Source organism: Alligator sinensis, unplaced genomic scaffold (assembly GCF_000455745.1).
Source record: "Alligator sinensis unplaced genomic scaffold, ASM45574v1 scaffold1325_1, whole genome shotgun sequence".
NCBI classification, from domain to species: Eukaryota; Metazoa; Chordata; order Crocodylia; family Alligatoridae; genus Alligator; species Alligator sinensis.
In genome coordinates, this window is record NW_005842735.1 from 671,981 (window position 1) to 696,178 (window position 24,198).

The following is a 24,198-nucleotide window of genomic DNA, read 5'->3' on the forward strand; positions in this document are numbered from 1 at the left end:
ATTTTAAAACATTGAAAACCCCTGATCTAGCTCATAGTCACAGAAGTGTTCTAAAGGAGATTAGATAAACACCTGTCTGGGGTTACTTGACCCCAGCGCTCTTTCCTGCCCAAAGCAGGGGGGCGAACTTAATGGTCTAATAGGTCCCTTCCGACCCTAGAAATCTATGAAATTTATGACTGGGGTTGTAGTAACTTGACATACCCAAGCTAGCTTTAAACTGGTTAGCTTGGCTACCAATAACAGCAGTAGTGTAACTGAATGGGGATGACCAGGACAACCCTGGCCACCACCTTTGTTGGGAGCACAAAAGCAGCCATTGCCACAATGCCTTGAGTGCTGCGCAGCTGGCCTGGGCAAGGAGCTGTGCTGCTATACCTCAAGAAGTAGTCGACCTGTGACAGAATGGAGCTCAGCATGGGCTCTGTGCTGCCACAGATTGACTGCTGTTGGTATCCAAGTTAGCTAAGCGAGAAGCCAGCTTGTGTACCTCTACACTACACTGTAGTCATTTTGATGATTGCAGTACATACAGCCCCTACATTTTCTTAATATAATTCTGTGAAATTGTTACATGAATAACAGGTCTGGAATTTTATTATGTAGACAAGATTTCAACAGTGAAATGTTACTAAGTAAAAGCTAGAGATTTGCTAAAAACACAGTAAAAGCCATCAAATTTGGAATGATATAGATACAGGTGATGCAAAGAAACAGAGGTATAATTTTCACAGCAGATGTTTATATCAAAAGTTAATTTAAAAGTATTGTACTCAGTTTCCTTTTACTTAAATCTATTTAAATAATATTCCTTACAGTAGTTAGGTTTTGTTGAGAGTTGTTTAATATTAATGTTCTTTTTCCTTAGGAAGCCATATTTTTGTCAAGATACTTGTCTTCATACCTGATTTAGTAGCATCCGTGCTGTGAGTTTTGATGTCTTCCATTCTTGTTTCTTTGTTCATGTTGCTTTCAGTGCTCCCCTATTTTAATAAAAGTTTCTAGGATTATACTTAATTGGTTTGTCACTCAAGGAAAATCAGCACTTCAGGCAATTAAGTATGCGAGATGGCTAGGTAACAAAGAAATAGAGATTTTTGTCTTCATCTTGGCTATGAAAAATCCATTATTCATTATCTTATTGTTTTTAAATACTGAAGTAAAATTTTCTGACACAATAGGAAAATTGCTTTTGCAATAGAATAAATTGCTTGCCAGTTCAGAGGCTGCATTTTGAAGTCAAGGTTACTAAACATGATGATGCTTATATTCATTATCTTCAGTACTCAGTGAAGCTGCCTAATTTTAAGTGCAAAACTAGATAGAAAGTGATTGAGGAAAATATTTATTTACAATATGATGGCATAAAACTTTCATAAAATGATTATGATTAAGACATCCATTCATTCTCTAAATGTTATCATGTTTACAATAGTAGTTTTGAGTTTTAGCTGTGCTTGTCTCTCTCTCTCTCCATCTTGCAACAAAACATGGACCAGTTTGTGTTGCATTGGGCCATCAAGGGGGTGCTCTGCAAGGTGGAAAACATTTGGTCCTACATGTGTAACCCTATGGGGGGCATGGGGGAGAGGTTTTCAATCTCTGGAGATATGGGGTTTTCTGTTGCTGACAAGTGCTTCATGCTCACCCCCTGGGAGGGCCACCCTGTATATTTGTATAATAAACATTTAAAAAGACTTTCATTCTTATAGAGGGAGCACCAAGCTGAGCCCCTGCAAGCCTCATCACTTCTCTTGTCCAGTTGTACACCATAAGCTTAAAAGCATAAAGTCTACCTGGCTCTTGGAGAACGCCCTGGCTGACCGACCAGGCCTGCACTCTATCTGCTTTGATTCGTGCCGCTTGGCTGAAACTAAATTTGCCCTCCCCACAGATGCACTTGCTTGCCATAGTGGACCACCTCTGCAAATGATGAGTCCTCCCCAATGGTGGCTCAGTAGACAAACTCCCCTCCCCTCCCCTCCCCACACACTTTATCTTTCAGCACTGCCTATTTCTTCACTTACGGACATCAGTGTGTGACAAGCCTGATACCCTGTTGTTCCTCTCTGTGTCCAGGGAGAACAGTAGTGGGATATGCTTTGAGATCCTGTCTGGGCAGACACTGTACATACGGACAGTCAGTGTGCCATATCCTCTTTGCCTGCCTTGACATGACTTAGAGGCAGTGCCTAGTGGCAGCAACACCAGAGTAATCCCACCCAGCCTGGCACATCCCATACAAGGATGCATTGCCAAGAGAATTGGTGACCTCCAGTGGTAGCTGCTGCATGGATCCCTGGCCATGAGCACCTTTGTCCACCACCTAGACTTGGCAGCATTGGCGGTTTGTCCTTCCTGCAAGGAGGAGGTGAATGGAGACTCTTGTCCATGCCTTCTTGGGCTACCCTCAGCTGCAGCTACTCTTTGCTGTCTTGGTGCCCTCTTTGGCACTTGGACTTGCACTTCTCTGAGGCTATGTACATTTTCTCTATCCCATATCAAGGAGCTGAAAGGAGTGTGATCTGTGGTCAGTTTCGTGCTGGACCAGGCCAAGATGGTGACCCTAAAAAATCACAGTAACTGGCTGGCAGGGGTTGTTTCCAATGATACCCTCCAACTTTGCTGCTTTTTGGTCCAGGCAGGTGTCACGTTTTAGTTGTACATTTGATCTTACAACAAAATGTGGATCAGTTTGTGTTGCATTGGACCATCGAGGCAGCACTCTGTAAGGTGGAAGATGGACAGCTAGTCCTAAATGTGTCACCCAATGAAAGTGGTCAGGGAGGGGGTTTCAATCTTTGATCTTGTATTTTTGTTGCTGACAAGTGTTTCATGCTTAGCATTTGGGAGGGCTATTCATTATTGCACTTTTTACCTTTTTGTTTTTAATATTTTTGTAATAAACAATTAAAAAGTAAAAAATCTTTCTTCCTCCACCCTCCACGTCAAAATTGGATTGTTTCCCAGAATACTCCTGTGTTTAAACTTAAATTATTCTTTCAAGGAAGATTCTCACACTGTTTTCTTTGATGTTTCTTCATATATAAAACAGTTCTCATTCTGAATAAGATATACTGTATTCTTTTCACAAGTTGACTTTCCCTTCTTTTTGACTCTATATGGACAAAAAAGTGTTTTTGGAGATTGTGACATGTTGCTGTTGATACTATGATAATGTAACCAAATAAATAATTATGATTTATCTGGATGATATAATGGTAGAACAAATGCATTGTAAAAGAGAAATTCTGTAATAAAAGAAAATCTTCTTGATAATGTAATAGTTGTCATGTTTAAACAAGAGGTATTATAAAGCTATGAAATGTAAATTAAGTAGATTAAGTATGATTAGTTATTTTACTGAACCCCAGAGCTTAAATGGACAGTTTCATACTTTCATAAGCTAGTTATATTACTATATAATTTATTTTAACATTCCAAAATAGAGTAAGTAGAAGATAATCCAAATTTATTAAAACTCTAAATGTTTGTAACATAAGAAGAGAATATATATTATTTTTTAAAGTAAGTACTTAAAAAAGAATACATCCATAGATTATTGATAGTGTATTTCATTAGTTAGCAATTGTATTTTTAAGCCAACAAAAGTTAGATGCAACTCTTGGGAGAAAAAATATCTGTTGAATTTGTCTCCAGTAAGATTGTAGTTGTATATCATGATTTTGTTAAATGTATTACATGTCTGTTTTTTAGAGATGAAATTGGGTTCTTTAAATAATCTGAACTGGAAAAAAAATCTTTCTTTAAAAAACCCAATATTTTTTACATGTTTTTATACCCTTTATTAAAAGTCTTTTTTGAGCTGTTCCACCCTTCTCTTAGCTTTTTTTCCTTCTAATGTTTTCATAAAATTTGAGGAACATTCATATAAGATGTTTGCACATGTTGTTATGAAAGCATACATTTCTGAGAAACTGGATGGAACAGAAATGGGAAAAATTGCTAGTTTTAAATATGATATTGACATATTCCCTGAAGAGGGCTAGTGTTCTGCATTATTTCAGATAGATTAAGTTTAAGGTACTAAAATTAATCTGACTTCACACACACATCCTTTTTATTTCCATTTAGGAATTAACATCAGGTTCAGACCAGTGGTAAGTCAAGTCAAGTAACTGGTACTTTGACAGTAACTAGTGACAAATGCTTCAAAGCAGGTGCAGAAAAACACTCCCTAGCATATGGTTAGGGTTTACTGTGTGATGTAGTGTCAAAATTATATGTCTGAGTGCTATATTCTGAGGCTGCTCCATTGCATGACTATTTTTGTCAAAGAAATCCAAGTATAGTATGAAATGTAGTTCTTGTTGGTTCTTCTTCAAATGTTTCAATTGATTATAACATCCTACTTTTTCATGGTAAACATTCCTGCATCCAATCTCTGCTGCACATTGTATTCATAGTATTTTTGCCTTTTATACTGTATTCTTCCCAACATGTATGTTGGAGGTTCGTAATACTCTTGGTTAGAATTGCTTGTATCAATGTACTTTAAAAGATTATCTTTGAATACCGCATTTGTCAAACCAACCTTGAAAAAAGGGATTAGTCAGCAAAGATTGTGAGTTATATGTTGAAATTTGGGATTTGTTAGCCACTCTGGGTTTTTTTTTAGCCAAAGGAAATTGGAGAGAGAATGTTTACTTATTATTTTTTCAGGTTTCCTTTTAAAGTGCAAAAACCTTTTTGATATCAATGTCAAGGTTAGGCATCGGTGTTATGCTTTTAATATTTTGCAATGTTGAACGTTTCTAGCTGTGACTAGAATGGCTTTCCTAGTGTACCTTTGGTAGTTTGCAGAGGGGTGTTTTTTGTAACTTGCTGACTGTCGCTTTACAAGAGTTGTAATAAACTTACTTTTCCATGAAATGCTTTAAGACTTAAAAGGTGATAGCAAAGGAGTAAGTTGGAGGTCAGCACAAGTGCTTAAAAAACTTGAGATAGTAGAATAGTATGTGTTTAGCTGGAAAGTGACTAATGAAGCTCTATCTTATAGCCTTACAGATAGATGTGTGGCTTGCTCTTCATACAGACATGTGACTTAACTCCACTATTTGCCTCGAAATTTTGCATAATTTTGCTGAACATTAAAAATGCATAATCTAGAGAATTTTCAAAGGGGCCTTTGAAAGGGTGAAGTTGGATATAGCCTTTTGCCTGAGATAAAGTGTAGTTTGGAGCTTCAAACATACTAGTTGCTTTATCAGATGAGGAATAGAACATTTGGGGTCAAGCTTTTTGGCATGTGCAGCACTTTAGCCCTACATCTGCCCCAAGTGCCACTCTGATCCTCTTTTTCCACCTGTGCTGCTTCTCTGTTTTCTGCTCCCTGTCTGAGTTGCTGCTCTGCTTTCTGCTTCCTTTCCTATGTTCCCTGCCCAATTTGCTGTTTTGCTTTTTTCATGCCTTATTTGCCATTATGCTGCTTGTCCCCCTTCCCTGTCTGCCATGTGCAACATGCAGTGGCTGCCCATGCCACCTTGTAGTCCCTGTGCTGAAGGTTGGCCACCCCTGGAATACAGGTTCAGTAGTTACTTGCAGACTACATGGTGTGCCACTCTAAATATGAAGGTTGTATTATTTGTCTTTACTCAGACTGAAATGATACAAGTTGTTTGTGTGTTTGCAACAAAAATACATCATGTGTTTATATTGAAACAATTTTTAATATGGAATTCCTTGTGAAATCTGAAACTTATCACCTTGTTATACTATCAATACACTTCTACTATTATGTCATTTGTTTTTATTTAACTATACCAGGTACCAGGTGGAAGATGAGTCCTCCCATTTGGATGAAATGCCATTAATGATGTCAGAAGAAGGATTTGAAAATGATGAAAGTGACTATCATACTTTACCACGAGCCAGAGTTTCTCAGAGAAAGAGAGGCTTAGAATGGTTTATCTGTGGTGGATGGAAATTCCTTTGCACCAGGTTTGTTGCATGCTGTTGCTTTTTATCTCTTGGACCAAATTATACCATGTTTAAATATAAAGTTCTGTTTTTACTCTGATATAAATGTCTCTAATGTCTCAGCTCCCTGTGCTGGTCTGCCCCTAAGGCAAGGGTAAGAAGCAGCAGTTGGAGGAAGGAGCCTGAAGACTTCAGGTGCTATTGCAGCCAGAGCAGTGTGGGGAAATAAAGGCCAGGTGAGAGCCTGGGCAGGAGGGGGAGAGCACACATTAACCCCTTGTGGGCTGCCACTTGGACAGCCCTGTATTATAACATTCAAATGAGCATTATCCTTTTGCATAAATCAGCCTGCCAGTGGGTGGGGAGAGGAGGGCGGGGGGGCAATAAGGACAAGCAGTGGTTTCTCTTGAAACATATTAACTCCCAAATTTACTGGCCTGAAGTCCATAATTGGCAATACTCAGTTCTGGCTCTTGCTTCTAGTTTATTCAGTCAGAGAAGAAAGTGATGATACTTTCACTGGTAGCTCTGAAAATGGTAATTCTAGTTCATTAACAGAGGCAATACTTAGATTTTGATGGATGTTGGTGAAAGGAAAAAGCAAATTCATTAACTGGTGATAAGTTAACATTTCAACTTTAAAGGTTAAAAAATACACATAACTGATGGGTCTGCAGTGAATAAAAGTTAGAATTGGCTCTTGTAACTCTGCTCACATTTATAAACCTCTTGTGCTGAACTATTTTGTGCTTAATTTTAGCAGAGACCCATTAGACAATTACTGGTGTATTCATTTGGGAATTGTTACCTTTTTTTTCTACTAAGGATTTACTTTTTTTTTTGTTAAAGTTTTGGTTAATGATATCTCCCGTAAGGCAACATTATTTAATATTCTAAATATAATAAACCATCAGATTCAACATGCAAATGTCTTTCCTTATGTACTTGACCTGATTTTATTTTATAAACATTGAAAATTCAGCCTGTTTAGTTACTGTGTATTTCAGAGGGAAAAGAACAAGAGGAGAGCATGCTATTAAATAAGTAATTAATCTAGTTTTGGTTTCATTTATTGCTTTGTTGACCAATTCATTGCCTTTACAATTAGGGAATAACTGCAGAGTTGAAATAATAGTATGTCTTCTTTTCCCTACCATCTGAGGAATTAAATATATTATTTTAGAGGTAGTAGAGAAAGATAAGAACGGAGGGGCTGCCTCAGCCACACCCAAGTGACGCATCTGATTTCTCAGGTGGTAGGGTACTGGGATTTTTTTAGTTCAGATATTCCTGTATCTTGTATATAAAATTGATTTTTAAATCGGCTGGGTAACTGTGCCTAAAAGTCTTAAGGAGAGCCAATTGAACCCTTAACCTTTGATACTGATATTATACAAATCACAAAAAATGGGGGATGTTGCAGAAAACTGGAGAAAAGCTATTATGTCATTTTAAAAAATATGGTTAGCATGATGACTTGTGTATTCAAAGACTGGTTAGTCTGACATCTGATTGTGGGCAAAACCATGGTGCTGGTGCTGGTACAAGGTACAGACATTAAGGAATCGCATAATTGTGTTATATCTAATGCTGGTCAGCTTGGTTTTCTGGAAAGCTAGCCTTCTTAGGCAAACTTAGTATTGTTTCTGATGAGATTGCAAGAGTGGGTGGGAAGTATATTTGCACTGATGTAACACTTGGTATCAGAAAAATTTGATCTAAAAAAAATTAGCATCATACCAAATCACTACAGGGTGTTAAATGGAGGAAAAACTGGTACACTTACTGGATAAAGAATTTTGGATAGTTTTGGCTTATCTGAGGACTGGAAACCCAAATAAACATGAACACTCAATGTGTATCATTGGTTAGGAGCAAATGAAAGAGTTCTAAGTAGAGTATTCTGTACATTATATGCTCTGCTGGAATACAGCCTCAGGACTGAAAAAAGGCTGTGCATTTATCTCAATGTAATGTAATCAATGCTTAATAAGTACACCGCACTGTCATGTCATTGCTGGCATGTCAGTATCCACATTCCTGAAACTGACAAGGTCCCCTCATTTTCGAGGGTTGCAATACCCACTTTGGGGGCTAATGATTAGAATTTTGAAAAAGGGGAGAACTGCCATGAAACTGTCTAGCTCCTGTTATTTTCCAATTTTCTAAAGGTAGCCTTTTGAGGGCTGCTTTCCCTTCACTCTTTCTGGTATAGGGGGGTACAGTTAGTTACAGAGTAGACAGATATATTTACTAGAAATGCAAAACTCTAGAACTCTTGGTTCAGAGATGATACCATTTATTAGACCAACTAAGAAATTGCAAAAAAATATCTTTTTCTGCAAGCTTTTGGACACACACACCCTTCCTCAGCCCTGGGGAAAAGTAAAGATGGTAAGAAGTCCCCATAGATAGAAAACAAGCAGTTTAACTAGAGTAGGACATTTTGCTTCTGCAGGCTGGAGCTTGTGCCTGGCACTCTGCTACTGTTTTGCCAAGAGTTCAAGTCACAAGCACTTAGCCTTGTCACTGATAGAGCAAGGGAAAGCGGAAGAGGGGACAGGTAGCTCAGTGTAGCTGTGCGCTGCCCATTTCCCCAGGCTGACATTGGTCGGGTCCATCAGTTTCAAGGACTGTAGATTGCTAATTTCTGAACCAGAGCACAATGAAGTAAAAAAAGTACGCAGTGAAAGATACTCTGCACTTATTTATCCAATTGCAGATAACTGGAGTTGGCTATACGGTAAACAATAGACAGCAAATTGGGACTAGTAATATATTATGCAGTGAAGTGAGTTATGTTGTTATCCGGTATGCATGTAAGTAGGATACACGTCACTAGAATTTGAGGTATGTTACCACTGCACAAGTCATTAGCAAGAACATCACTGAAATACTGTTCAGCTCCCATGTTAATGCTTGGAAAAGGATAGTGATAGGTTGAAAGTGGTTCAGAAAGAGATAAAAGAAGTCTGTAAAGAGATGTTGCATTTGACCTGGTCCTGAGTGTCCTGGGTATGTTAACTCGGATCAAAACCTGAAGCAAAACAGTCATTTACACAAGTAGCCCTTCCAAGTTACATTGTTGCCCTTCCAATAGCTGGCCTGCCAGAGTACACTTCCTGGATAGCTTGGTTGCAAATGACCCAGGATAACTTTACAGGTACACACCGTAATATCCGAGGAAAGAGTTATAGCACATTTTATCTCACCGGCTTTGGCAGTTTTGAAGCAGGACAATGGTCTTGTATATCTGTGGGGTCAGGAGACAACTTGCTGTCTTTTGGAACAAGAGTGAGATCTACTTACAGCTTAAGTGCTTTAAGCTCTGGAAAACCTGTCTTCTGCTGAGCCTAACAGACCTCATGCTCTTTTAACAGACAGGCAAAATAGAATCCAATGGCTGGATATATGAAGCTAGACAAATTCAGAGTTAAAACAAGTAAAGATTTTTAACAGTGATGGTGATTAATAACTGGAATAACTTGCACAGAATGTGGTATTGTCTTAATGTTTTGTAGTTCCTTTTTAAAAAAGGTGCTGTAGCTCGTCACTTGTAGGAATCAGTTGATAAAATACTGTGACCTGTATTTTGCTTGAGGTCAGGCTAGGTTATCATATTCTTTCTAGTTTTAAAAACTGCTAATGATTCATACTGGCCTTTAGTAAATTTGAAGTACCATCTTCTTCCAGTTGCTTTAAGGTAAAATGAGTTTACTGTGTGTTCATCCCTGTCTATAATTTCCTGTCTGGAACAAGAAGGAAAGGTTTGCACTTTTCTCCCTATATGAGAGTAAGAGAGGATACCTCTCTTACAGAATAATGATTTCATAAAAATGTAAAGTTTGGTCACACAGTGAAATTTAGGTCAAAGTAGGAAATATATGCCTGCATAAATATAATTTACTGTAACCCACGAGCAATGTTATGACCTGCAGGCTAAATATTCAGATTATTTTGTTCAAGTACTGTGCATTTCTGTAAAAAATAAAATAATAAATAAAAAAATTCACAAATGTGAGTTTATGGAGCATTCATGTGGGATCATTTTGTTTCTGGCATTTCCTTGCTTCTCAGCATTCAGATTATGAAGTCGAACTTTTTAATGTAGACTTCTAATATGCAGGTTCCTGAGTTGATAAGGAAAAATTTTAAATGTATACATGTGCAGGTGTAATAACCCTTAATTGTATATCATCAGTGTTTGAATATTTCGGCTTTTGCAGTACAGATTTTATAGGCCTAGCTATTTTAACTGGCAGTAGTAGAGGGCTCTCACGTTAACTCCTCTTATGCTAACCAGCTACCATGGAGTATTTATCTGTGCATGAGTATCCTTCTTTTAAGGTCTCATTGGGTCTTTGGCACTGTGGCAAAACAGATTGGTCTACTATACTGGAGAACTAGTTTGTATTGCCAGTGCTTCTGGAGTATAAAGCACTGGTTTAATAAAAACTTTGAAAACTAAATGATTTGGTTGGCAGCTAAGAGCCTCCTGGTTATTAGTTATTTATTTGTATTATGGTAACACTTATGCACTAATCAGGTCTCTCTGTAATTACATTAGTAGCAGCTTTGTGAAGTCTTTTTGCTGTAAGGATTTCTAGCCCAAGGATAGACTGTTTGAGCTTTTTGGCATACTGCCAGAATTGAGCTGTACAGCACAAACCACAGATGGGAAATGGGTGCTCAATCAAATCTGAATGGAATTTCGTGTACCTGCATCTCTCTCATACTAGGCCTGCCCCTGTCAGGTTTTAAAAGTTGTTTTTTTTTCCCAACTAAAGCTGTTGTAGGATTTGAATAAAAGGGCACAAATATTGTTTACTACTTATGTCTGTTGCTTGCTGCTAGGTGCCACTATTGGGCAATACTTGAATATTTATTTGAATAATAATAATAATCTGATCCTGGAACTGTAGAAAATCAGTGGAAGGTTTTCTGTTGACTTCAGTAGGAGTGAGGTTGAACTTCTGTTTTTAGGAGAAAATTTCAGGATATGACCACAGGAAGATATGCTGTTTTTAGAAAGACTTTTCTAACAATTGTAGGATCATCCAGTACCCCCTGTAGGCCTAAATGCCACAGCATTTACAAAATTACCTTAATTCTATCCTTTGGTTTATGCACGGTGAGTTGTATTCATATGTTCTTCATTTGAAATAATTTGTATTATTTTTGCTGTTAAATTCTTGGCAGAAGCACATTAATCATTTACTCATGTACTTTTGACACCATTACTTCTGCCGTAAAAAACCCCCCAAACCTACAGGATAATTAATACGGGTAATAATGAAATTACTGTCCTAAAACAAAGTTAATGAACAAAGAGAGGATGTATATCATACGTAGCTATATAGAAAAGAGACATGTCATACTATATATATTATATATGCACGCACGCACGCAGAGAGAAAGAAAGGGAGTGTGTGTGTGTGTGTGTGTGTGTGTGTGTGTGTGTGTGTGTGTGTGTTCATGAGCATGCATACATATATAAAAATGTATGTATGGGGTCTATGAACCCAGCTGACTTCCTGCCCTTTGGGCAGGGGGCTGGACTCAACGATCTTCTGAGGTCCCTTCCAGCCCTAATGTCTATGAAATGTATAAAATACAGGTATAGTGTAATTAGATTTTTGGGATATTGTCCATGTGACATCAACAGCACTTGGATTATTTGAACATGGTTTCTAAGAAGTCTAAGAAAGTATGCCGTAGAAATAAAGGAACAATATAGTTCAAAAGTTCTCTTCAAATTTGTAATTATTTGCAGGTTCAAGGCTTTTGTATACTAGGTGATTTTAACAGGCCTTATGCTCTCATGGAGTCCTGTTTAATTCACGAAACATGTATGTCTGAAGGAGCACATGCCTGTAATGGTATATAGTAGAGTTGTCCAACTTCTTAGCTGGGGACTGAATACCCCATGGCACACCAGTGGGGGCTGTGTGAATGAGGGCTACAGGTCCTCAGGCTGGATGCCATGCATGCATGTGGGCAGATGCTGCCCCACTGCACTTCACTGTGGGTGACGGTGAGTGAGTGTGCAGGTGTTCTTCCACTCTTCTGCACCAGGCATACAGGGCCAGGCACCCTATTCATTGCTCCCCATGTGGGGTAGCACCCCTCCTCACCTGCAGCTCCCTGCAGGCTTTCCCATGGCACCGTATTGCGCAGGTGCTCCAGACCACTGGCTCACCTGGCACTGCAGATTCTTCTTTAGGGCTGGATCAGGCAGCAAAAACTGAGGGAGAGAGGAGAGGCCCCCAAACCCTGGCTGCTGCTGCAGCTGGAGGCAGGTGAGAACCCAGGGGTTGCATATAGCTTGTAGCCACCAGCTGGGTAGCCCTGGCATATACAGGTTTGGAGCCCATAAGCATGCTAACTTCTGAGGATTCTTTTGAACCATGATGAATAATTACCATTTGCACTGTACTTGTGTAGCAGCATACATTCCAATACATTATTTTTAGTTGCATATAGGCTTATATGACATTTGTTTTGGTGTTGAAAACGTACGGCTTTGGTCTCTTAAACGGACAGTCCTTAAATGTTAAGTGAAAATGTTTTATCCATTTCTGTAAGTAGGGGGAGAATGAGGAAACACTATAAAACATTAATTTTCTTTAACAGCATGAGTAGTAACATATGTGGTGTTTAAAAAGCTCTGCTTTTGGAAAGAGCACTTGCTTTGAAGACATGTTGGTTTTGATTTAATTCGGTTTAACATTTAAAATTGTGTTTTATCTATTTTCAGCCGTCTTTTAGAAATAGTGCTTAATGTATAATGTGGACAGTTGTGCATTGAAAAGATAAGTGATCTAAGCTAATTTTGACTGTGTATCCTGCAAGGGATTCCCTGATTCAGGTAAATCTTCTTTTGGAGTGAGAGAGACTTTTTTTTCTGGTCCAAATCATCCCTGATAGAAGATACCGTCTGATCTCAATGCAGCTTTTCTGTGTAGCACATTAGAAGAGGAAGGAAATGCTGTTTCTGCAGTCCTGTGCCTTTTTACTTAGCTCCCTCCCTCAACTGAGCCTCTCAAACAAATTCCACTCAGTGAAATGTATTTATGCGTAAAGCCAGTAGAATCTTGTTCACATTGAATGAAAATTTCCATAATAGTGCCTATCAACTATTTTCATTTTGTTAGTGAAACAAAAGAAAAAGGGTAAGACCCAGGCCCTAGAGGGAGCCAGAGGCTGCATTTGAGCAGGAATCTGGTTAGTCAGTAGGCTGGCAGTTAGTTAGCTGCAGTTTCCATTTTAGCTGGGCTGGAGAAAATAACCTTTTGTTGGCAAAGAGGCTAGTACTGATTTGATTGTGACAGGTGGTGGATATGTAGGAGCACGTTGCAGATTGTGACCATGGTAAGAGATCCAAGCAAGATGGACAGGAGAACTGAACTCCACGTGGGTCATCTGCAGGCCAGTGTGTGATAGTTGCTTGGGCTATGGACAGAAGTTATACACAAACTGGTTTAAGTGATCAGAAACTGAGTTAAACCTGTAACAGAACAAAAGCTCAGTGCACATAAACCAGTTTCAAAATGGCAGAAACCAGTTTAAGATAAACATGAAACCTGGTTGAATGTAATAATCAGACTTAACTGATTTGGATCAAGCCGGTTTATGGAACTTCTGTCCCAGACCCCTTCCTGGTTCAAGTTAAATCAGAGTTCCCCAGCACCCTGCCATGCTGCATCATCGCTGGACAGGGGAATAGTGAACAGGGCATGCCCAGCTCAGTGCCTGGCGGCCCAGGGGACACGGGTGATAAGGCCCGGGGCTGTGGGGCCGAGCCTGCGCCATATGTGCCACTGTGGGGCCTAGGGCCATCCCGGGTGTTGCTCTCCAGTGGGTAGAGGGTTCCATATTCTTTCCTTCATGGAACTTTGCTCCTGAGCCCCTTCCTCCCCCAATCGGGCCTTTGCTCCTGGGCTGCCCCAGCGGCTGAGAAGGCACAGTGGGTTCGGGATCACCTACTGGCTGGGAGCGGGCTCTGGGGGATCGGGACCATGCTGAGTCATGAGCAGGGGGATAAAAATAGGCAGATCCCTGCAGGCCAGGGTGGGGGTTTAAACCCCTCCCCAGTTGCATTCAGCCTGTTGGGGCCTAGCTGTACCCACTTCAGTTCAGCTTCCCTCCAGCCTGAAGGGAAGGAAGGGTTGGCTCTAATGCGTGCTCCCCGCCCCCCTCCCCCCCCAGCTTCAAGCCTGAGCCACTGCAGGCATGTGCCTGCATTTCTGGAATCAAAAGGGAATGTCTGTTCACGTGCAAATCAGTTCAATCTACACAGGTTAGATTAACCTGCAAAGATTGAATCATTTCAGGCTCCAACTCTTTGAATGTCTGTCCCCAGTCCTGGAGTGGAGTATCCCTGGTATTAGGCCTGAGGAGCTCCTACTTTTTTATCCCTGTAGGAGATGATCCTCAGGAGGCTGAGCAAGGAACCGTTGGTTCATCTTTAGTATTCGAGAAGCTAGATAACAGCACTTTTTATTTTCAGCAACCCTTATTCAGGAATGCTTTGTTACTTCATCAAGTGAATGTTTTGGAGGCTCCTTAGAATGGGCTTCTAATGTTTGAAGTGCTGCAACAGTTGCCAGTGAGTACACTATACCCAGTATGCTACCAGACACAAGGATGGATGGGCTGCTGCACAGCTCTGCTCGCACTGACAGCTTATAGTGGGGTTAGTTATACTGTTTTATTTGGCTTCTGGGATCTGTCCTTTTTAAGAAGTGGGTATGGCTGTCTTGAAATGCAGTTTATGTGCAGAGCAATGTGTAGTTGATTATGTCCCCAAAGAGTGGAAAACCCTGCCTATTTAAGCTCCATAAGGGTCGAAACTCAGATTTTTTTTCCCCAGAAAGTAAGTCTCGTTTTCAAAGATACAAAGCTTGTGTTTATGGGAGGCATAATATGAAACTAGCTCAACTTGGCAGGTATAGCAAATTGTTCCTATTTAAAAAAAAAAAAGTGTGCCAACTCCTCTAAGATGAGGTTGTGTCACGTCTCAGTGTTAGACTCCCCATATACTTTGCACTTAATTGTGAGCTCTTCAAAGCTTTACAATTAAGTGCAAAGTATATGGGGATGCCTGGGACATGTGCTGGGATGCTCTCTCATTGTGTGTGTCTGTTTCGAAGCCTAGCATGCCAGGGCCCTGACCTCATTTAAGTTCCTCTAGGGAGGACTGCAAAAGGGACCCAAATTCCTTTGCTTTCTATCAGTATGCAAGAATTGGCAATCCTGTAATGGTCTCAAACTGAGGGTTAGTAGAGGACATTAGTCACGAGACCAACCAAAAAACATTACTGATCTTTTTAAGAATCTTGTAATTTTGGAACCCAGCCTCAGTTTGTTGGTCTCAGTCTTACTTTTTGAATCCTTGATGTGCGGTATTGTGCTTTTTATGCATTACAAAGGCTTTTATATTTTCAAATGTGGTTTTTTTGTTGCTTTGTTTTTTAATGCTGAAAAGAAACAATTCTCATCTTGAAAACAAATGTGGAAGGTTTTAACAAAGCTAAAAATATATTGAAAAACCCAGGTGGAATGAAAACCCTTGGAACAACCTTTAACTACAGTATAGCTATTGCTAAGTACTCTGACCATAACAGAATATGTATGTAAACAGCATCTCTGTTTAAATTTTTTTTTGACTCCCACTTGTAGCACACTACTTGATTTTTTTTTTTTTTTTTTTAATTCCCCCCCCCCCCCCCTTATTATTATTTTTATGCATTTTCCTGTTAGCTATACGGTGGCTAACATTACCCTTCTATTAGAGAAATGGCTTATTTCTTTTCATAATGCTACTTAAAAAATTGTGATATAGCAGCTGTTTTGTGGCTGTACTCATTTTCCCCTTAACTTACAAATTCTCTTCAAGCTTGTGAAATTATAATGCACATAGATCAATACACTGGAGTTCTTTTGGCTGGATTGATTTCTTTCTCATGAGATTTACATTCCACTTGTTATCAAAAAACACTTTGTCCTTATGAAAATGGTGCCATTGAATGGCATTTCCATATGAAGTGAAGGGGATATCAAATGCTCGGATTAATTTGGGCTCTAAGATGGCCTGTACACTTTCAATTAATCTGCAATGCATTTGTTATGCAGAAGCATGGGAAAATGCTGATCTTTTAAGAATGACATGACTACTGTGTTGCTTTTGGCCTGATTACTGAAGCTACCTGTTGAGTACAATAATTACAGTATGTTTTCTTTGCAGAAGTAGTTTCTGCTACTTAAAACCTAATAAGGAATAGCTGACCCTTGCAGACAATACAGAGCTTTTATGTTATCTTTCCATTTTGATGAAAATGCTGTTTTGAGAAAGCTGCTGACAGTTAAGCTTTTAGGATGAAAGTAACAAAAAGGGAAAAACTTGCTTGTAGAGTTGGGTATGATTTTTAGTTTAGCTTTTGACTTGGAGAAATACATTTTGTATGTGAAATAGTAGGAACACTTTAATATCAAACAATTGCTGCTGTTTTTTTTTAAAGCCGCACTAATCACTTCTAAAATTATAAAGTAATGTTATTAGTTTTGAACTGTGTTAATAAAAGGGTATTTCATGGATTTACCTTTATACAGAACAGAATGCTCATTCTGTTTCTATTCAGAGTACTTATGGCATGTTTGTTTTTCATGTTTTCATTTTCTTAAATGTATTAATCAAATTTTAGTCAATTGACACATTTTATAGCTAACCCCTAAAGAAAAGATGTGTTTATGTTTTCAATACATGCTGAAAATGTTTTGCTTCAAAGTTTCTTATGAAGATTGTAATAAGATTTAATGCACAAATGTATTTCAGTTTTTGTAAATTATTGATTTTAGAACTTAACATGGATTTTGACATGTTATGTTTGTCATGTTTTGGTTGTCGTATTCTGACAAACGTGATGAATTTCCTTAAATATATGATGGTCTTTAATAGGCATAGCAATCTCAATTCATGTACTGCAAAACTGGTGAGGGCTTATGTTGAGAAGATAGACATCTTAAAGGCCACTCATGAACTAACAGGGATTCCTGAAGTGGTTATAAATTGCACAAGAACTGACTGACTTCAGAGTCCAAAAGTAGTAAAAACTCATTTATGTGCCAGAAACATTTCAAGTTGAATTTTCCAAATCCGTAATTATTTCTATCATCTGAGACTTCCTTGCATCTTGGGGCTTAACATGTGCTTATCTCTGTGTTGGTCACTCTCTGTTATCTAAAGTATCACAATTGTTTCCCACACACAAACTTCATTCCTGAATCTGTGCTTTTCAGAGTTTACCTTGCTGATGGTCATAATGGTAGCTGTGCATAGCTGTTCTCTTTCATATCATATAATGCAATTAGTTTCAAAGAGCTACATTTCTCAGTTGCTCAAAGGGGACTAATTTAAGTTGCTTTAGTCTGAAGCAAATATTAAGAGCAGGAAAAAGTCCTTAATGTCTGAAGAAGGTATGCATCTAGAAATGGGGTTGTGCCATGTCATTTGTTCTTGCATAGGTTAAGTTAAAAAACGAATCTCACACAATACAGGGTGTTTTTATGGCCAGTAAGTAAAGGTAAGCCTGAAGATTATTTGGGGGTTTGCAGCACTAAAGGAGGTAGAACTTACTGAAGCATGCCTAGCACAACACTATGAAGATTAAATTGCATTCTACAGAGAGCAGGTGTGGAGAAGGTGCGGCACGGTTTACTCCAGTGCTTCCTAACATGGTCTGGAGGTGCAGATTTGCCCTTAGAATTTCTATCTACATTCTACCGAAGCACCTGATAGTCTTTCCATGGGCAAATTTATTGCCTTAAAGTGTTCTTTTGAAAATTGTTTTGCTGCATTCTAGATCATAAAGTGTGGGACCATGTTCTAACTTGATTCCTTTGGAAATACTCATTTCTTTTTTACAGAGGATACCATACAAAGAACAGTGGTTCAACTTTCCATATTAGTTGAGGCTGAAAGATCAAAGCAATGAACAGAGAAGTGATTCTCAGCCAGGGTCCCACTGTACCCTGAGATGTTATGAGATCCTGTCAAGGGTTCCACAGAGTACCACACAACATTAGCACTGTTTGCTATGCAAACATGACTCACAAAATTAACCCAGGAATTTTTAATAAGAATCCATAGTGTTAAAAACATTCTGCTCTTGCCACAGAAAAATTGCTCTTATTGTTCTATAGTCAAAATTAGAGTGAAAATCAAGAGCTGGCATTTTCTCAGGAGTGTTTTGAGTCTAATGAGGTTGAAGATCACTGGAATAGAGAATAGAACTGTTTTGTTTGGGGTTTTTTTCCTTTGTTTAAGAGCGAAGCTTTTTTTCATTTCTGCTAGATTGATCATTTTAGCATCTTATTTACTTACCAGATACTTTCGAAATCAGAACTATGTAATGTATTGACCTGCAGACTCATCGGTTTGTATTTTTCTGTGGTAGATTACTTCTGTGCTAAATTTTTGTCACCCAGTGATGCAGAAAGTGTGAACAGGCTGTTGCTTGTCAGGTGCAGTCGCATCTGAATGTGATGGAATTTCTGGACCCTATTCAGTCTGGTTTTCATCCTGGATACAGCATAGAGACTCAGTGACCTCAGTTGACTATCTGCTTGGAGATCAATAGGGGACATTGTCCCCTGCTGATCTTACTAGATCTTTCAGCTGCCTTTCATACAGGTGATCATGAGGTGCTGATAAAGCATTCACATGTCCTCCTGGTGGGCATTTGTGAGACACTAAATTGGTTTTGCTCTTTCCTAGCAGGTGATAGTTAGGGGCATGTGCCTATCACCTTGAGATCTTTCCTTTGACTTCCCCCGCAGAGGTGCATCTTGTCATCCCATTCATGTTTTTATGAGGCTACTGAATGAGATCATGTGAAGCTTTGGAGTGAGGGGGCATCAGTATGCTGCTGAAACCCAGCTTTACCTCTTTTTCAGCTGACCTGGGCCTTGTAATTTCTTATCTTTTCCCAATGCCAGGCTGCATTTTGGGGATTGTATGCAAGTAAACCAAGTCAAGCTGAATCCAAATAGGACAGAGGTGATGGAGGTGGTGGGCTGACTGTTTGACCTGTGGGTGATTGAGGCTTCTCTCTTTGAGGTTCAGGTTCCTGTTGCCACTCAAGTTTGCCACTCAGGGGGCTGGGGGGTGCTCCTGGATTCTCTGCTGCGTTTGGATTTTCAGGTAGTGGCAGTAGCTATGAGTGCCTTTCACCAATGTCATCTTAGTTTCATAGTTTCTAGGGTCGGAAGGGACCTGAATAGATCATTAAGTCCGACCCCCTGCCCTGGGCAGGGATGAGTGCTGGTATCATAATACCCCAGCCAGATATCTAGCCAACCTCCTCTTGAAGACCCCCAAGGTAGGGTAGAGCACCACCTCCCTTGGGAGCCCATTCCAGAGCCTAGCAGCCCTAACCGTAAAGTAATGCCTCCTCATATCAAACCTGAACCTACTGTCGATCAATTTGTGGCTGTTATTCCTTGTTATCCCAGGTGGTGCCCAGGGGAACAGAGCTTCACCTATTTGCCGCTGGTCCCCCGCAGTGAGTTTATAGACGGCCACCAGATTCCCTCTCAGTCTTCTCCTGTGGAGGCTGAATAGATTCAGGCCCTTTAGTCTATCTTCGTAGGGCCTGGCCTGCTGCCCTCTGACCATGCAAGTGGCCCTCCTCTGGACCCTCAAGTTTAGCCACATCCTTCTTGAAGTGCGGTGCCCAGAACTGAATGCAGTACTCCAACTGTGGCCTGACCAGTGCTGCATAGAGGGGAAGGATCACCTCCCTGGACTTGCTTGTGATGCATCTATAGATGCACAACAAGGTGCGGTTAGCCTTACTGACCGCTTCCTCACATGGGCGGCTCATGTCTGTTCTGGAATCAACAATGACTCCAAGATCCCTTTCAGCCACTGTGTTCCCCAGCTTATTAGGTATGTTGCAGGTTCCTTTCTCCTAGGTGCAGCTCCTTGCACTTGTCTGCGTTGAATTCCATCTGGTGAGAAAGCGGCCGCACTTTCTTTCAGATTTGGATCCAGCCACTGCCATGCATGCCTTCATAACCTTGAGGCTAGACTACTGCAGTGTGTTCTACATAAGGCTGCCTTTGACTGACTGGAAGCCACAGCTGGTTCTAAATGTGGCAGCCTGCCTTCTATCAGGGGTGAATCTCCAGGACAACATAAATCAAGTGTTTCAGAGGCTGCAGTGGCTCCTGATAGTTTTCTGACCACAATTTAAGATACTGGTTTTGACCTATTAAGGCTCTTATGCCCTATCACAATTCCTAAGGTCAGCCTAGAGCGACCTCTTGCAAATACCATCAAAGTACCAAGTTTGCTTTGTGCAGATGTGTGGGAGGCTGTTCTCAGCAGTTTCTTCTCAACTCTGGAACTCCCTCCCCCTTGAGACCTACCAGAGCCTAACCCTGGATGTCTTCTGGAAGCACAGCAAGACCTTCTTATTTAGGCAAGCATTTATCCAGCAAGACTAGGCTGAGATGCATTCATTTTGATATTCTACTTGCTTTTACACAATATTTTGTTCCCATTTGTTCTCCTGTTTTAAAAGTTTTTATTCTCTTACTGCAAGCTGCTCCGAGCCTTTGTGGGAAAGGGCAGCATATAAATCTAATAAATAAAAATCTGAGCTAGGGTAATATTAGTGTGGTGCAAAGTGTGCAGTTACATGGTGCTCAGAGCTCCTCAGGAGCCCCCATTGCACAAGTAACTTTGAAACTGACCAGCAATGGCCAGGTTCATGGCAGCTATTAGTAGTATGGTAGGTAAACTTGATACAGAGCTTTTGCTTAGGGCACCCAAAATATAAACCCTGGGTCTGAGAGGAATCTTAAATCACTGAGACTTGGTATTCTAACCCATGTTCATGTAAAACTAGCCATCTTAACAGTTTTCATTACCAATTAAGTCATTTGCAAGTTAAAGATCATTTGCAAATTAATAACCTTTAGGTCATTTGCAAACTGCTCTGCCCCCATGATGGGAAGCAGTAGTAATATTCAGCATCATTTTGCTTGTTTTTGGATGCATTGATACACAGGTATTTGGAACTATTTTTAGCATAACTTTCTCTTTGAATTCTTGTTTAACATTCTTATATGGCACTTTTACTACTGTATACAAATAGAATTCACAAGCAAAGGTCTTGGTTAAGTGTGGAATATATCTGAGTTACTCAACAGTAAAACAACACTTGAAAGCAAAAACATAATACTCCCAAAATTCAAAATTAAGGTTATATTTTGGAAAATATTTAGTGCGTCAAGAAATGAACAGATAAGGGTACACCCAAAAAACCCGAAGTAGGGTAGATATGCAATGTCTTCCAAAAATTAATGAAATCTAGAACCACAACATTAAAATATTGTGCTAATTTAGTTGATGAATATTGTCATTGCAGGGTAGAAGAAAAATTGTTTGACTTATTCTGCCTGTTTTATATTTACTACATGCCTGTACTAAATATTGAATCAAAACTTTGTTAATGAGTTGAATAGAATTCAAGATTTTCAAACCTGTGATCCTAACTCTGTTTCATCACTTAACTTATGGTTTTCAGTTATCTAATCGATGGCCAAAACACCTAGAGTAGGTTTTTAAATATTAAAATGTTTTTTGTACTTTACAGTTGCTGTGACTGGCTCATAAACATATGCCGAAGAAAGAAAGAACTAAAAGCTCGCACAGTGTGGCTTGGGTGTCCAGAAAAGTGTGAAGAAAAATATCCAAGAAATGCCATAAAAAATCAAAAATATAACATCTTTACATTTATACCTGGGGTAAGGGTACTAAATTTTTCTTGAAGGTGGGGTGAGTTTATGCCCCTCAGTTTTATTTGTCAACTGTTACAGATTATTTCTGGAAAATATAGTATTCTATGCCCTGTGCTTCCTGTCTTGATATTTTCCCATGTTTCTTGTTTGAGGGTATTTATTACATGTGAGTAAGATGGTTTGTTTCTAAGTCACTGTTTTCAAAGTTGCAAGATTAGAGAAATGGACCTTTCATGTAATTCATGTAAGTAGAATTCTGTACAGCCCCTGGGGATTCAGGTGTAGATGTTCTTTTGGTTTCTTTATTCTTTGTTAGAAGTTGTAATTAGCTGTTTATAGCATCACAAAGGGTTGACTTTAAATGAGGAGTAAATTGTTACATTCATGTTCTTATGCAGCTGTCTTTAACAATAAAAAGTAAAAGAAAATACAGTCCGTAGTACAGTCAGTATAAGTAGAATTGTTTTTGAATAGAAAGTTTTGCACAAAGAGTTGGCAGCTCATAAAGTTTTTATGAAATGCGTTAAGTCCTAGGTTATAATTTAATGCACCAGATCTTCAAATGGGTTTTCTTTATGATTTGAGTGGTGCAGAATTACAAAATGTAATTTTAAGACACAGGCACAACTTGTTTTTATAGACTAAAATCCTTGCCATTTTGTTTAAATTAAAAGTCATATTATGGTACTTCCTGCTATTTTGGGGTTGATTTCCTTATTTTTTGCCTTCAATGTTCAGTTTTTGCAAATATTACAGATTAACTTTACAAATATTTTGGATAGATGAAATATGGTTCCTCTGTCCCCCTTAAACTATGTTTTACTGAAAAGGGTTTCATCTGCTAAAATAAAAGGAATATTGATATTATATAGCATACATTTTTCTGAACTTTGGACTTTTTTTTCTTAATACCATTTTTAGGCATACTGTGATCTTTTAATAACAGAACATTTTGTAGCTTTCAATACAGAGATGCTTTGTTCTTTAAAATTTAATTTTAAATAATCTTTCCAATTAATACTGAATATTGATTCAACCCCTCTCATCTCATTCATCCAAAGTCTGGCAAATACTTGCTCCCTAATAAACCTCTTTATTAAAACTCACAAAAATTAATGGTTCCATAATTAAGACTGATCTGTTGTCCAGGTAATAAAATGTCAACTGTCTCGGGCAGATAAATATTCGCATCTTTATTGAACCAAGTAAATGTTTTTTCCTTTAGTCTAAATTATTAAATACACTCAAATTGCTTAAGCAGTGTACATTTTCCTAAAGGTCACAGAATTCATTAAGTATACAGTAAGCCATTGATTGTTGTGGTTAAAAATCTACGGTATATATTACTATGACTAGGGCAGAGTCATGATGCTAGTAAAGATCAGCTATAGTTTGCAATTACCTGTTGAGAAAAAAAGAGAGAGCAAGCATGTTCATGTTCTTTTCCTAAAAAGATGTAGTACTTTGCAAGTGATTAATTGTACAGTTAGAATCCTATTTTATATTTTGGAAATGCACCAATTGTTGAACTCTCTCTCAACCGGGGACTTTGAATAAACCAGTCATAGGAAGGAAAATATGGATCACCTTGCTGAGATTAGTTTGTGAAATAATTTAAACATTTTAGTTTTCAGATAAGTATGTCATTGTTGAACACAAACATCACTCCAGCTTAGCTGTTTAACAGTAACAGATACATTTACAATAGGGTACAGTACTCTACATTTTTTGTCTCTGTAAGGGAAAACAGTTAAGGGTTCATGTATGTCGAACAGGGAGTCTAGGGTGTGGGCTGTATGCTGTGCCCCAGATTGTTGCTGCCCTGTGCTGCCTGCAGTGCCGAGTCTAGTCCACACATCACATCCAGCATAGGCCCTGTGTGCTACAGAAAGGCACATGGGCTGGACCCAGCACAGTGGGCAAGGCACAGGGGGTCAGTTCTGGTTCAGCATGTAGACTAGCCCAGCAAACCTCATCTGGCCCAAGACTGGATAAGTTTGACACCCCTGATATAAAAGGTTCTTTTGAGAAAACATTATATAACAGAAGTAGGCAGTTTTTTTTGTGTGGAGAGCCACTTAAGGAGTCTTGGCGACCTGTTGTGGATCAGGTCCGCACATTTCCCCTGCCCCCCGTCACCTTGCAACAGCTTACCAGAGCTCCCTAAATGGCTCTGTCCCAGGGCTGGGACCTGGCCCCATCCTGTCACCACCTGGTGATTGCAGCCCCAGGGTCTCCATGGAGACCACCCTGGGGACCCCCACAGGTAGAGCATGCTTGGCCAGGCAAATAGGATGGGGCCACGGGTGGGAGGGAAGTGGCGTCTGGGAGCAGGATGGGTGGGTGGGTGGATCAAGGCCAGGATTGCGGGGCAGTGACCTCTGTGGGGCAGTGACACCCGCGTGGTTCCTGGGTCTGTCTCCATGGAGACCCTGCCTGCTCTGTCTGGCA

At 39.5% G+C, this 24,198-nt stretch overlaps 1 protein-coding gene across 1 annotated transcript in view; it reads left to right on the forward strand.

The window, feature by feature from the left end:
* The window catches only part of LOC102368073 (probable phospholipid-transporting ATPase IIB), a 155,029-nt gene that overhangs the window by 37,471 nt on the left and 93,360 nt on the right, over nucleotides 1-24,198 (forward strand). The window contains exons 2-3 of the mRNA XM_025216373.1: nucleotides 5,788-5,961; nucleotides 21,603-21,753. Coding sequence (XP_025072158.1) covers nucleotides 5,788-5,961; nucleotides 21,603-21,753 — 325 coding nt within the window. The remainder of the gene's footprint in view (nucleotides 1-5,787; nucleotides 5,962-21,602; nucleotides 21,754-24,198) is intronic.